The 15,918-nt window shown below is 42.8% G+C and overlaps 1 protein-coding gene across 2 annotated transcripts in view; it reads right to left on the reverse strand.

The window, feature by feature from the left end:
- Positions 1–13,857, reverse strand: part of HLCS (holocarboxylase synthetase) — a 132,361-nt gene extending 118,504 nt beyond the window's left edge. The window contains exons 1-5 of one of the 2 annotated variants that reach the window (XM_049834894.1): positions 13,624–13,857; positions 12,110–12,130; positions 9,935–10,087; positions 3,865–4,027; positions 129–1,078 (exon numbers count right to left, since the gene is read on the reverse strand). In XM_049834894.1, the coding sequence (XP_049690851.1) occupies positions 129–1,078; positions 3,865–4,027; positions 9,935–10,087; positions 12,110–12,130; positions 13,624–13,854 (1,518 nt within the window). In that variant the 5' untranslated portion in view covers positions 13,855–13,857. The remainder of the gene's footprint in view (positions 1–128; positions 1,079–3,864; positions 4,028–9,934; positions 10,088–12,109; positions 12,131–13,623) is intronic. The other variant, XM_049834895.1, reaches the window with a different exon arrangement.
- Between the last annotated feature and the right edge of the window lie 2,061 nt (positions 13,858–15,918).

Genomic DNA, 15,918 nt, shown 5'->3' on the forward strand with positions numbered 1-15,918 from the left:
GAGACATCCATCTATACCTCCCCTTGACAAGCATTCCCAAGTGCATGCAATGGGAATAAGTGAACTTTTTTAGAATGCTACATCATCCTGTAGCAATAAGCAAATGAATGCTTCTGCACACACAGTACCTGAGAAAGAATGGCTTCTCCTCCACTGTCTCCGTAAGTCAGATGAACAATAACTATATCTTTATCAGCGTTATTTAATCGACTCAATGTCTTCACTTTGCTAGTATCTTCCTTCATCACTTCCTCAAAAATACAGCCACTGACCAAAAGATTTAACTTAATTTCAGTGCTGTCCATTTTAGAGACCACTAATTCATGAACACTCTTCTTCAGTTTGTTTTTTCTCTTTATTTGTATGCCATCAAATGTAAAAGATGAAGAAAACCCCAGAATCTTTCCACCTTTAGATAAAAACTTCATAAATTGTTTGTGGTTCTCCTCAGAAATAGGCTCCTCTGTGGCAATGATCAACAGCAATGAATTATCAATCCATGGAGCTTTCAGTACTTGTTCCTCATGCAGCTGGTAGATGGTATAGCTGTCTACATCAATGCATTCCTGAAGGATTGATTTTACCTGCTCAAATTCCACTTTTGCAGTTTCAGAGCCAAGATAAATTAGTACATTAGGGGGCTTTCCAGCAAGGTTTACTCTCTTTATTCCTTTTGCTAGACAGTCATCATTATTCTCTTCCAGTTTGCTATTGCAATCATCAGAAAGTTCTGGAATGTTTTCCGCAGAGGCAAATCTGACCGATTCAATAGTACTGTTCTCAAGTTGCAGGCATTCATGACAGCTGGAGAGATGCAAGTGATGATGTTCTCCAGCACCTATCTCTTTGTCAGATAGACTGTTAGATTCATCTTCATGCTCACTTTCTTTCTCTAGCTTGGATTTCTCCTCTTCACCTTGTCCTGCAGACTCAGCTACTCCTAATCCTGATTTACCAGTAGTCCCAAAAGTAGCAGCAGGAGTTAGTTCATCCATTTGTGTACTCCTTACACTTTGCTCTTTTACAGATGGTGCCACCTGTGCCAACTCCTTCAGAGTAGATTCCTGTAAATGGACAGCTGGAAGAGTTAAAGAATAAGAAAAAAGGGGTTATAAAAATGATACTAAAAGAGCTATGATGAATATCACTATCACAGCAGGGTTTAGATTTATTTTCAGTACAAATAATCTATAATAGCAAGAATATCACTTGTTTGACACCAAATCCTAACACCACCACCACTCCCTCCCCAAAAACATAATAAATTTGCACTCATAACACAAATCATTTACTCTAATCAGGAAGGACTGACCGAGAGCACGACATTCAATATTTACAGGGCACATTTAAACAAGCTAATGTTTATTGTGAGTGCAAAACTATTTGCACAAAAGTAAAATGTGACTGCTACTGTACACAATGCAGATGTGTTCTTAACGGAACAATAGTCTATAGGTGGGAAGGTGAGGAAGTTCTCATAAATGCATCACTTTACCAGCGTGCTATTTTGCCTGTCCTTCTGTCCCCAGCAAAGGATAAGTACCTTTGGAAAAATACTGGTCTTTTAGGGAGGACAGGGTGGAAAATTGCTTGGTGCTATTTTAAAATAAACTATTTTGAAATAAGCTAATAAAGTGATGACATTGGGTAAGATGGAGACATTGAACCATGTCTCTTGCAGTCCTGAAGGCTGCATATAAAAGTTTGGCACAAGTAAAAGGGAGTAAAAAAAATCCGAACTGCTTTCAGTCTGCATAAAGGCAGATATACCCACCCATAGCAAGACTTGAGAGCTAAGAATCCAATGGAAAAGTAGCAAATAGGAAGAGTATTAAACCTTCCCCTTTCTGCCCCTGAAAAGGATGGAAATGCAAAGATAAAAAATTTCTGGCAAATATGAGTGAGAAAAGAAGGGCAAAGATGATTATTGTCAGTGTGAAACTCACAGAGCAAACTAATGAGAAACAGGAGAGAAAAATTACTCTTAATAAAGTGATTTTTTTTTTCAGCTGCTGAGCCATGAAAATATTTCAAATCAAAGTGTGCAAAATTTTACTGAATCCCTCTCCACTCCTGTAAGGCCAAATAAACAATGTTTTTGTTTCTGATTTCTCAAAGAAATTCAGTGAGGAACTCAATTAACAAAATAGTCAACTGGCACACAATATACCAGATCCAAGTTCAATCACTTTCTTGCTTAACAATATTTGTATTCTTTTGAAACTATATCCCCTTTGCCTAGTTTGGAGCAGAAATCTGAAGCAAGATTTTTTCACATCCCAACAGATTTTCACAGCTACCAGCCTATATGCTACTCCATCAAAAGCCTCCATCAGCCTGTTCTCCTGGAGCAGTTCTAGCATACACACAGTACCTGAAGCAAAATGAGCCCAAAAACATTCTGAAAAGCAAATGACTGGGGCACTCTTTCAGCTTCCATCCCCTCCTTGTGTGAATATTTCTGCAGAACTGCACCAAGAGAGTTTCACATCAGATACATTTGTGAGCATATTCCTACCCTCTTGCACCCTAGCTAGCTGTTCTCAATCTTATCATTCCCTGACTTCTGCCAATGCCCTATGAGCTACATAAAAAAACCCAACCAAACAAACGAACAAAAAAACCCCACAACCAAACACACAAAAAAAACCAAACCAAAAAAACCCAACACACACACCCCTTTTCATGGTGTTGGGGAGAGGGATTTTTTTGGTAGCCCAAATCATTATTTTATTATTCTAGGTGACCTACAGTTTTATCAACACAGCTGAGAAGACACAACTAAGGCAGGAAGAAATGAGACTGTTGCCAAACAAAAAATGGAAAAAAAAGAAGAAAAAAAAAGCGTGGCCCTATCCCTGAGAGCCCTCTACTCTACAATACCCTACAGACTGCATATTATGGCACTCTATAACAGTGCTGGAGAAAAGAAGTTTAAACTTCATGCAGCAAAGGGTGGTAAAGCTTGGACTTTCCACAGCCCAGACAACAATTCTATTTAAGAATGGTGTTGTAAGTGCAGCCATGACTACTTCTTTCCTCTCCCTCTGGAATTAGCCATGAACTCCCTCCCTGCTTTAGCTGAAACTATTGAACTAATGAGGACACAATGGCTCATAGTTTTGATATCATCAAAATCACCCCCTAAAGAAATAAAGCATCCACCAAAAATTCAAAATTCAATTAGCAATGACACCACCCTCCTTCCCCTGGTTAACCCTCTCCCTGTTCAGAAAGCATCTGTGAGCCTTTCTCTCAGTATCTAAAGGATTAAGATGCTCAAGTTACAGCAATTGTTCTCAACTTACATTTAGCTTTGAATACACTTTTATTTCAAACCTGAGAAGAGAGAACATTTGCCTAAAACCTTCTGGGTTTTTTTTCAAATAGATTAGTTAATCTAACAGACAAGACTTATAGAAACAATTCGTCTAACCTTTCTGACATTTCTACATTCATGCATTTGCAAAAGGTTAAACATCATCTTGGATACTCAGAGATCTTGTCATACTAAGGTTAATTATTGGCTTACGAGGTGTTAAAGAGAGGGTTTTATTAAAAAAAATCTTTTGCAACATTTTTCTGTTATTTCTGCTGTTGCACTTGTAAGACGTTCTGTAAAGAGAGAAACTCACTCAAAAAGTGGTCTAACTTTTCAAGGATCTCTGTATTTGACAGTATACAGTATAAAATACTGTAGCACTACAGAGTGATGAACTGCCTAGAATGACAACAGGAAGAAAATATTGTGCCAAAATAAAAGCATGGGTTTTTATGTAGGTATAAAGACTATATGCACAGTCCTAAAATAACTGTGAAAAAAACCATGTTCTACCATTAAAAACAATTTGTGAAGATACTTACAAACAATCTTGTGTGGCACCATTCCGTTATCCATTTGAAGCCTGTCTTCCATGAATGCTATTCCAAGGCTACTGAAATTATCCACACTTGCTTCAGCAATTAACTTATAAGGCTCACCAGGTTTATAGGCCAACGGTGAACAATAGTCTGACCACTTCACAATCTAGAATAAAGCATATGCATATTTTTCAGTTTGAAAAGGCACAACTGGCAAACCCAAGGACTGTAAGTAATGTTAAAGAAAGTACTTTAAAAAAATATATATGTGTAGCTACTAGGATTATAGAATACTAAATTGGCAGAATCACTTTTAAGACTTGTTTCTATGATGCCTGATGTGTTTAAAACAACTACTACATTTAGTAGTATCATAAGACAACACGTCTCAGCTAGAGAAGGCTTTCGGTTAACAGTTCCTTTCACACAAAAGCACACCCTTTATGACTACAAAGGTCAATGTATGAGAATGAATACAACCAAAAGAACCTATTGAGGAAGGGTCTTGTAGCAAGCAATACCTGCTACAAGATTCAGTCCTGAGAGAAGTAAACAAAGCAACATCCACACTGAGTGTTGAAAGCAAACTGGGAGCACAAATGCATCTTCCCCAAAGATCAATGCTATCAAAGCTTCAAGTAACACACCAAATGGCAGGAGAGCATTATCACATTCTATAAGTAAAATTCTATTTGTCTCTATTTCCAATACATGGCTTTCAGCAAAAATTCTAAAAAGAATGCTGATAAGAGCAAAAGTAAACTACTAGGGTTTAATAAAAGTACACACTGACCATCAAAAGCATTAACTAAACACAAAAGATTCAACCTGTTTATCTATATCAAAAATTCCATTCTCCAGAAAAGAAACACTATGAGAGTGACACACTTGGGTTTGTTTTCTTCAAGAAGGTTTGTTAAACCCAAGCTACACAGCTGTAGTGTCTTGGAGAACAAGTTTCAAGTTCAACTATAAAAGCCACAAGTGGAGGAAAAGTGGAAAGAGTTTTGGTTTCCTTCTGAAAGGGGGGCACATTAATAAAGACTACAAATCTGTCTTCTGACTCATAACTGAAAAGGACCCCTTTTAAATCTTATGTTCATAAAACAGTGCCCAATAAGACAATATTCAGACAATTGACACACACAGTGATTTAAGAGTCAATTCTGAAAGCAAAAACCGAATAAGGCACCCAATTTCAGTACAAGTTGTGTGAATGATACCACTGCCTTTATCCTTTATAGGATACACAAACCAATTTTTTTACCTGTGAAGGTGTTTTTAGAGACAATGAAGCACCACCTGTTTTCATGACCTAAAAAAAAAATTATCTTTCACCATGTAATATGATCCAAATACTGGGAGACAAAGCACAATTCCCACATAGCAACTCCGGCACTTTGATGCTGTCACCACAAAACCACTTTCATGAAGTTCACCCTTTTATCACTACACACAAGGTGTAACACTCTGATTAAACACAATAAGAAAAAAACACTTTTGAATGCACAAAATGAGGGTGAGCTCTTGGATATTTTACTTGTTCATAACTTTATTACACTATCAGCTAAATTTACCTTTTTATCTACTGCAGTTAAGTGGTTTACGTAATAACTAATGAATCTATTTCCATCTTTTGACTTTACAGTATTTCTCAAGGGAACTAGAAGAAAGAAGAAACTCAGATTTCATACAACCTTAATGGTCACGTCTCCTTTCTGAGTCATTCTCAAAGACAGTCTCTGATTAGAGCAACCCAAATAAGACCATCCAGTCCACATTCATATTGGTGGCCTTTGGGTACCTAATAAGGAAACTGGCTGGGTTTCTTCTGATACATCACCTGTACTAATCCTTAGTGAACAAACTCAGTTTCAAAAAGACAAAAAGATAGCAGTGTGTGGGCCGTGTGTTGATGTTTACCACAAAGTCAGCTACGTGCTCTAAATTATGGGTTAAACTCCAGCTCTGTAACAAAAGAGCAAGTAACAGCTTTAACCAGCCATACCAGAGCACACAGTTGGTGAGAGCCAGCCCTCAAATTCATGACAGATGTATCACTCAGGTCCTGAACTCCTGGACGTAACAACCACTCACTCATAAAAGCAACAACAGCGAGTTTCTACCTCCATGACCTTCTGAAAAGTCACCTCCATGACTGTAACACAAAGAAATACCAGCTCCAAAGTTAGAGGATATATTTCTGGGCACACTAATATTGACCAGTTCTGAAGCAGAACAAAATCTCCTTCTGGAAGATGGCCATAGCAGACCCTGACAGATTTGAATCACTGTAGTTGGACCAGTCAGACTTCACCCCACTGTCACTGGGGAAGTGTCTGTGACCATGTCAGTCAGAATTGCCCCAACCAACTGCCTTGAGTGATATCCTGGACAACACCATCACTTTCCAGCTGGAAGGTATTCACAACTGTGTTTAGTCTACTGGTACAACATCCACAGCTGGAATGGAAGTCTCCGGTTGTAGTCCTAAGGTGTAAAACTCTAAGGGCCTGCTGCTAACTGTTGGCAATTCACAATCACCAGGGACAAAGATGGCAGATACATTTATGATATAGGATACCAGCTTCCTTCTCTATTTTCCTTAGCATATGACTCTGAGCTACTCTCTGTGGTGGAGGGTAAGAGATTCACACCATATTTAGATATCCTTTCTTACCCAGAGAACAGACATAAGCAGGTACAACCCACATGTCACCTGGAAACTGTGAGGAAGATGTATTGATGCTCTTGAAATTTTTCAGGCACCAAGTAAAACGTTAGACATGCTAACAAGTAGTAATTGCTGTCTAGTGCAAATAAAGTGAATACACAAAAGAACCTCCCAAAATAAGGCTGTTGCCAAGACATATGACCTGTAATCCTGCTCATGCAACAATCCATTTGCTTCACAACAGAACAAAAATCCACAGAGAATATTGTCAAACAGGCCAAGCTTTCCTGCTATGACTAGAAATCATGACAATTCTGTCAGAATATAGAATGAAAGGCCAGCTCTTAGCAAGAGATAAGAAATTATTTATACTCCTGTTTTCTAGGTCCACCTCGGTTTCAACAGAAACCAGTCACAGATCACTGATAGCTCTACAAAGAATGGCTTTTCTGTCTAGAAATTCTCACAGATCACAGGAGCGATCTGTTCTTACAGCCTCTGTCTATGTCAACAGCTGGCTGCCAGAGGTAGCAGAATTAAAAGCACTTTGCTAGACACTACATGTACACAGAAGAACAATAAGCAAAATAAAACAGCATTCCTTTCCCTCTTTAGTTTTGGTCTTTTGCCTGGACTATCACTTTTGAGCTTAATAAATCAAATTAATTATTAATGTCTACATAAGAATGCAAACATTTTCCACTCTAAAGAAAATGCAGACAAAACCAACAAGATTAAAAAACTCCACCAAACAATAAACCCCAAAAGAAGAGCTTCAACGCTGATGTTTTTGTGGACCTCTCTGCTACAAAGTAAAAACAAAACAAAACAAAACAAAATCTTCTGTCTGAGTTGGCCCAGCACTCCCCAGGTACACTCTGAGATAACATAGAGAGCACAGCAGGTATCCTACCCGGTTTATTTCCCAGAAGCACAGCCCAACCTGAATGGATTCCACAGTCTTACATCAAAGGCAATAAAAACATTTACAGTCTAGCTAATGTGGCTACTTCCTGTGTGCTTCAAGGAAACATGAGGCCAGTGGAAGGAGGGTCAGAAAACTTCAGCAGAAAAGGTCTCAACAAGCTTTCAGTACCTCCAGTCCTTTACACTCTGAGCTTCATGGAGATAATGATTTTGCCCGATGCAGCACTTCACCTGGACATCATTCCTCTAGAAGGCAAATACTAACATGCTCCAAAAACATGCTCTGTTCTAGAGAGGCCTCCACGGGGGGTGAAGGTACTAAAAATTTGATTGCAGGCACAAATCTGGAATTGTGCCCATTCCCAATCTGTCCTTCTGTTCCTGCACTCAGGTTAGATAAATCTATTTACCAACCACTCTGCTCTCAACGTTCTCACCAGCAGAGGACTCCTGGGTCATCTCCCAGAACAAGTTGCCTGGAAAATATATGTTCCTTATCCAGTGAAACAGACAGGCCACAGGCACCCGTGTATGTGACAGGTTTTCTTTAACTCCAAGAAGGAGCCTGAAACCTGATGCCAGAAAGCTAGGATGACAGATGGCCCTTTAGGGTGCTACGAAGGGGCCGCTTAGGAAGACGCCTTACCGACTGCCCCCAGGTGGTGATCCCAGTTTGTGGCGTAGCCTGTTTAATGGGACGGCTCTGTCGATTTTATGGTACCCCAGCAACCAGGCCAGATGTTTTATTACTGCCTACCCAAAGACATCCTGGCACGCACGTCTTTCCATTTCTCCTCTTTCCAGTAGAGAATGAGGTCCGTTCTGTCCTCTTCACTAAGGAGAGCACAGAGCACGTGTAGCAACTGACTGCCTTAGGAAGGAACTAGGACAACCTGTACTGCTTGGAAGATTTTTCCTCCCTGTAAGGTAAGTTTATCTTTTGCTTTAGGTTACAACCCTTCTCCCCCTTCAGACCTGCATCCAAGCTGAGACACCTAGGCAGCAAGCATTCCTCATGTGAGGAAAAAGTTATAAAACCAACAAAATTTAAGGGAGAGAGATATTATCTCAAGTTCATAGTAAGTTTTGATAAGTGTCTGGATACTATTTTTATGCGTAATCTGTTTAGAGATATTATATATTCAGTAGTTCAAGTTTTAGAACATAACTTAAATCCACATTGTCGCAATTTCAATATAGTAGTGGAGAAGATTTCCAAGTATATAGGACATGAACATTTTCTAAGTATGCTTGCCATAAGGATTTCAGTACTAGTTTAATTTATATCCTTGGATGCCTCAAAAACATGTTGTAATTATTATGCATGTCCTGGGTTTGGCTGGAATAGAATTAATTTTCAGAAGCTAGGAGGTGGCACAGCCAGGACAGGTGACCCAAACTAGCCAAGAGGATATTCAATACCATATGACGTCATACTCAGTAGGTAACTGGGGGAGCTGGCCAGGACCTGGCTGGGGCAGGGATTGAGGCTTGGGAACAGGCTGAGCATCAGGTTCTGGGTGGTGAGCAATTGCATTGTGCATTACTCGCTTTATACATTCTTTTATTAGTATTATTGTTATTATTACTTCTTCTCTCCTTGTGCTGTCCTATTAAACCGTCCTTATTTCAACCCACAAGGTTTTACCTTTTTCTTCTGATTCTCCTGCCCATCCCACAGGGGCAGGGCAGGGTGGGGCGGGGGAGGGGGGGAAGGAGTGAGCAAGTGGCCACTTGGTGCTTAGTTACCAGCTGGGCTTAAACCACAACAACGCATTAAAAGGCAAACACAATTTATAAAATTCCAACCAAGAAGTACTGCCTCTCCCCCACTGCATTTTATAGAAAAACAAAGAGATTAAAAGCTTGATTTTGGCCTTACTTCTGCAAATTGACAAAACAATTCAAACACATAATACTTAAACTTGTACTTACAAATCACAATGAAAGGAAGCTTCCAAGAGAGACTTCTATTTCAATTACAACTTTTCACAACCACTTGGTTGGAGGCTTGAAGAGCTCTTCAGAAATCATAACATATTCTTGCTTTGTATCTGAGGCATTTGTTTCAGGTAGTGTGAGAAACAGGATACTGTGGTAAAGGGACTTCTGATCTGCCTTAGTATGACAGCTCTGAAGCATTTTTTTCCCATTCAGTGTATCTAACCATACATGCCTTACCCAAAGTCACAACGGAATTCCGCAGCTCCCATCCACAGTCAGAGAAGTGTGCTACTAAAAAAAAGTCTCAGTTAAAACGTCTATGGGTCTATTTAAAGCATAAAATAGAACTGCAGTATTAACAGTGATTCATTTTATTGAAGATATTACCTTTTTATTCCCAAAAACATTATAAACAACAACAAAAAATCAATGGCAGATAGATTTTGTCCTTCAAGTAATTTAGGCTTATACTCACCAAATGACCCATATGTACTACTTTCTATGCAAGAAACAAAGAGAACTACTTACCTCTTTTGAACCGCCAGGTACTTTCTGCAAGTTATCTGTCTGAGCTGAAATGCTTTCTGTCACAAAAGCTATATGTTCTGCTTTAAGTAATTTATCAGGATAAATAAAAGGAGAAATGAGAAGTAGGCTCCATCTGTTTAAGTCATCAAGGAACTGAAAGAAACAGGAAAGAAAAGTAAGTCTGTATGGCAAGCATCTGATTTAGCCATTCAGTTTTAAATTGTGCCCAGCCTAAATTCAAATCTGACCCTTCAGCCTTACATGAAGGGTGTCTACCATTTCACACTACCCACAAGGGGAAAAAAAGGGGGTAAAGGTCTGAACCATTAAGCAGGAACACACCAAAAGTAAAACTAAAAATGACAACCAACCTTTTAAGCCAATTCAGTCTTCAGCTTTCAGCTTTATAGGAAGAGCGCAAAAGTGAGTGGGGCACAAGACGAATGCCATTGGCACTGTGACTGTTGTGGGCCATTTTCCACCAGCAACATCCCTCATTCAACCGGATCCTCCTCTCTCATTCACACTGCAGTTCACCCTGCCTCCTCCTTCCTTCCCTCTTCTCCCCTGACTACAAAACCCATGGCCCTGCTGCCCCAGTTCTGGTGGCTGAAGGGCAACGTCTGCTACTTGGCAGGGACTGAGAAAGCAGTCACAACACACAACCTGCCTGGTCAGTCACCACAGCCCCTCTAACTGGATAGCAGTCCAGGCTGCATTCATTCTAGTTGGATAACAATCCTCCAGGTAACATACAGTCCCCCTGCTCAGTCATATATGCTGTCTCTACACGCAGCTGCCAAAAGACCAATGAACCTGTGAGCCACAGGTGACCAAAGAACTATATACTACACAGGTCTAACTTTTAGACCCAATTTACAAAGTTTCAGGACTTCCTTTGCAAAGCCAGTTATAAAAAGACAGCTATATTTTGTGGGCATGTACAACCTCAGGACAAATTATTTAAAAAGTGATTTGAAAAACCTTTAAAAAAAAATACCTGAAATAAAAAGAGAGGGTACTTTTTAAAAAATATATTTTTATATTTTTAAAATCCTCATGCATTTGCACCAAAACTGCTCACTCAGTATGTAACTCTAAGTTTAGAGTTAAAGAAATAACTCATTCAAACTAAATTTGTCCATAATGTAGCCTATTCATTTATCACACCATTGGACAAACATTTTCTTCATTAAATTACAAAAACGGTTCCTTCTCTTTTCCTTACAAAGGAGTCAAAAGCTGGAATCAGTAGACCAAGGAACAGTTGTAAGAACCTCAAAGCTTCTCAATACATAATCTGTTCCCATACTATATTACATCAACTTTTATGTAGATACTGCATTGAACTTAATTTTCTGCCATATTTTAAAGGTGGCAAACACTAGAAATAGATATTTTGCTACTACTACACTACAAACACATGCTTTGTACACCTTCAGTAATTTTATGTGGAAACGTAAGAGAATTTCTCTGTAGCACACTAAATGCGTACATCACTCCACATCTAAAATGAAACGGCACAATACTAAGTCTATGGGGATAGCTTGCCAATCCAACCAGCTTTACTGAGCACAGAAGCTGCAAGAGTAAACATTGCTACCTTCCACAGGAAAGTGAACTGAATTCATGAAGCTTATTTTATTATCTTAAGCATCCAATCTGATTAAAGATCAAACACAAAAACTTTACAGGTTACAATTTATGACTTGCTGGTATCTTATCTTATTTTAAGGAGGCTACTGATCACTGTCCAGAGGCAGTTTTATCTACTTGAAAGCAAAGTAGCTCACCTAGCTTCCTTGAAGCCAAAAAGCACGCTAGTTAACCTTTTTCTCTTCACAGTGTTCACAGACGATGTAGAGAGCTCCACAGTGATACTGCCTCTACCTTTAACGCAGCCAGATCAGAGCCCTTATATGCCACACTACCGAGGTGCAGCGTGGCAGGCATCTTCCACAGGGATTCTCAGAGTCAAATGCAACCGTTAACTTTCAATACATATTTTTAAGAGACAAATACATTTTGAATAACAGTGTTGGCTTTACGCCGGACTTCAAACCAAAATACAGTTCCCTAGAGGGCTTCCCAAATCCCAATAAACACAAATAAATTGACAAGCTTATGAAGTCAGTCTACATGAATAACATTGCAGACAGAAAAAAATGTGCTTACTGTGCAAGGACTGAGGAGAAGCTGTTTCAGAAATGAGCAGAAGTGGAGCAAAGAACAGCATAAATTAGTTGAAATATGACTTACAAAACAATAATCCAAGCCAACTGAGGCAGAACTCCTCTAAACATATGGGCAATTACTTGAGTTTGGTTTTAAGAGCTTTATCGAAATGTGAATTAAGCATTTAAACTTTCCTGTTAGAGATTCTGAGGTTGTCACCAAGTATGAAATAATCTGCTCATCAGATAGCAAAAAGACTGTTTTTGAACGAACCCCATTAGCATTTGTGATCTTATTTTCTCTGCACTGAAACATCCTCTTTACCCCCTGAATTTATGAAAAGCTCCTCTGCTTCTTTAAGAGTAGCACTTGGCCAACAACATGCTTCATAAATACATTTCAGTAATGCCCATTGAAGTAAAATGTGTAACAGCTGACATGATTTCCACACACATATAAACATCAGCAAAAAGGAGAGATCAAGAAGATTCTTATCCACACGAATTCCGGTATTTAGTGACAAATTTAGACAAAGCTAATATTCATTTAAATAATTCAGATGATTTGGGGGGGGGGGGGGAGTGCCAGAGGAGTTCCACTTCTAAACCTGAAAGTCAGAAGCAAGCGAGCTTTTAGTTTCGCCTCGTGCAACGGCAAGTGAAAATTGTTCAGGCACAGTGTTTTTTCCACTGTCACGGACCACGACAGCCTCACCCCACCCTCCCCTCTCACTGCCCATTTGCAAAAAAGTGATTTTCGCAGACCGTGTCATTTTCCTCACTCGAAACAGCGTTTTGTATGGGGAGAAGCACGCAGCTCTCCGTAACCCAGAGCTCAATTCAGCCTCCATTAAAGACTCAGCTACGTTTTAAACCTCCGGCACACATCTTGAATGCATAAATACAGCACACCTTTCTGGACCGAAGCCTTATACGCGCTGAAAGTACGTTACTGATAGGGAAATACCAGGGAAATACTACCAAGTTCTCCCAGCCAAGTGCTCCTACTGCCGCGGCGGCACTTACAAAAAGCTGCGCCGTACACGCACGCAGTAAAGAACACTCCTCAGCCCGCTCCCTAGGGCAACAAGCTATAGCAGCGAGGAGGGAGAAGGCCAACCCCGCTAAGGTTTTCTGTCACGGCACCTACCCGGCCCTCACCCTCGGCAAGGGGGGCTGCGACAGGCCTGGGAAGCTACCCGAGTGACTTTCGCCACGGCGAGCCCCACGGACGAGCTCGCTGTCAGCCGCCGAAGGAGGAAGGCGCAGCCCCCAGCCCCGCAACCTCCGGGCTCCGCCACCTCAGCCCGCCACAGCCCCCCGCCGAACCCCCGACAGCGGGCGGCCCGCCCGGTGCGCCGCGGGGAAGGCGGCGGCTGGCCGTCGCCACGGCAACGCGGGGAGGCCGCTCCCGGCCCGACCGCTTCCCCGCCCGAGCCGCCCCCCCCCCCGCCCCGGGCACCGGCCGGGCGAAGCGCCTCCCAGGCCTCAGCTCCCCACGGCGCGGGGCGGTACCTGCGCCTCGTCCGTGAAGAAGACTTTGTTCCCTATCCTGAGGCAGACTCGCTCCTCGGGCGGCACCTGCCTGCGCGGCTGCCGAGCCGGGGGCGCCGGCGGGCCGGCGCAGCAGCAGAAGGTGAAGGAGCAGCGGGAGCGGTGGAGGCGGCGCACGGTGCGGCGGATGAGCGCGGCCGAGCGAGGCCCCCAGCGCGCCCATAGGTAGAGGTAGCAGAGCGTGATCAGCATGGCGCGCGCGCCCCCCGCCCCCGCCACGCCCCGCCCCGCCTCGCCCCGCCTCGCCGCCGGCCCGGCCTCCCAACGGCCAGCCGCGCGGCCGAGCGGCCGCGGGGGGGCCCCGCCCCCCCCCGCCCCCCCCGCCCCCCCCCGCCTGCGCCAAACAGAAAGGGGCGAGCCGGTTGGGCGAGCCGGCCGGCCGCTCTGATTGGCTGGCGGTCTCGCGGGCTCGGCGCCCCCCCCCCGCCCCTTTTAAAGCACGGCGGGGAGGGGCGAGAGGCCTCGCGCCCCGCTGGTCGACGCGCGGGGGGCGGGCGGCGTTTGGCTGGCGCAGCCAAACCGTCGGTGGCCGCTGACGCGAAGGAGCGGCTGGTGCTGCGGAAAATACAGAATTCTGCTTTTAAACAACGCGCGGAGAAAACAAAACAAAAATCACTACAAAGGGCCAGCCTGAGGAGTTGTCTCTTCGCGCCCGGTTAGTTGTCCCCAGGCTCTGGCGTGAGGGGCGCTGAGGAGGAGCGGCCTATGTCCTCCCGCCCCGGGCACCGCGACCCGGCCTCTCAGGGAGTCCTGCAGCCTCTGCTCCCCAAAGGCAACGCTGTCCTGGTGGACAACGGGTTTGGACGAATGTCACCCTTCAGTGCCGCGGTCAGGGCTTGTGGGACCGGCCCTTCAGCTCTGTACGTCCCGGTGTGGATGCAACGCAGGGAACTGAGCTCGCGTTTCCACTGCAGAGACCCGTTTGCTATCCCGTCAGCTGCATTTGACCCTGCCCCTATGGGTCACAGAAAACTATATACCCGGTAGGCAAAACAGTGAGAGCCAAAGCATTCATTGCTCTTTCCCATGCAGCAACAGGGAAGGATCTCATCTTCCTCAGAAATGGCTCCACGCTGCCACCTGACCTTATTTCAGGCTCCACGGTACCCTAAAGGAGCAGTATCCCTTCCGTCACAGAACCAGACCGAGACACCCGTCTCCAGGTCCCATACCTTTTCCAGCGTAGCCACCAGAGGGCAAAGCGGGCACAAGGGGATGCATCTGATTTCAGCCGATTCGTCGGATTCACGAAACGAGAAAGATGAAGTCAGGGCTTGGCGGGGCTGGCCCACGAAGCCACAGTGAAGAACAGCCTGTCGGGGAGCAAAACTGTAGGAACATTTGTGTGTGCCATGTGTGCTGCAAACACAACTTGCCATTACAGAAGATGCATCAAAGAACTCATACAAGGTATTCTTTACTCCTCTGGTACGTCTATGTATGAAAGTTATCAAATAATTTTTACATTTTATGTGGAAGGTGGTCACAAACAACATTGAGGTCTGTGGAAAGAACGCACGTATCAGTCTGATCCTAGCAGATATTTAGTGGGTGAGTGAAAGGAGAAGGGGAAAAAAAAAAAGGCAAGAGGAAAATGCAAGAAGGCTAGAAAAAAGAAGCCAACACTAACACTGAAGTTGCAGCTGACTGATACATGACAATCATTTCCCAAACAGGGCGTGAAGCCACATTCTTTTTTATTATTCTGAACTCAAGGCCTTGTATGTGCTTGGAAATTTACTAAAATAGGTATTGTAAAAGAACAATTTCCTAAATGGATCTCCAGCAACAACATGCTGGCACTGTAGATAAACAAGGAACAAATTGGCCCTGCACATTTTGGAGCAGGCATCAATATGAAAAAACCCCACTACCAGTACTATGACAGAGAGGCATTTTTACTTCTTTAAATCTGCACCCACAGCAGAAGCTTATCCAACGTGGTAGGAATTGCTGACATAATTTTGATTTCCACAATGCATGGCAGAAACAGGTGACAGTTTCAGTTGGAGGGTCAAATAATTTAAATAATTCTCCTTCTTCATCTCAAGCTTAAGAAATACCAGCCTCGCTGTATCCTGTACATATTCTACAGAGAGAGGAGCAAAGTCTCCAGTGGTCTTAACTTGGCATTATATGCTATTCCTTTGTGTGATTTTATCTTATGCAGGAAGTCAAAATACTTCCTCAGGCACATCAAAAGAAAGAAAACAAGCAAAGTATACAACCTCAAAAGAAAGCTCTCAACTCTGGAAT

This window comes from Accipiter gentilis, chromosome 32 (genome assembly GCF_929443795.1).
Source record: "Accipiter gentilis chromosome 32, bAccGen1.1, whole genome shotgun sequence".
Taxonomy (NCBI): Eukaryota; Metazoa; Chordata; class Aves; order Accipitriformes; family Accipitridae; genus Astur; species Astur gentilis.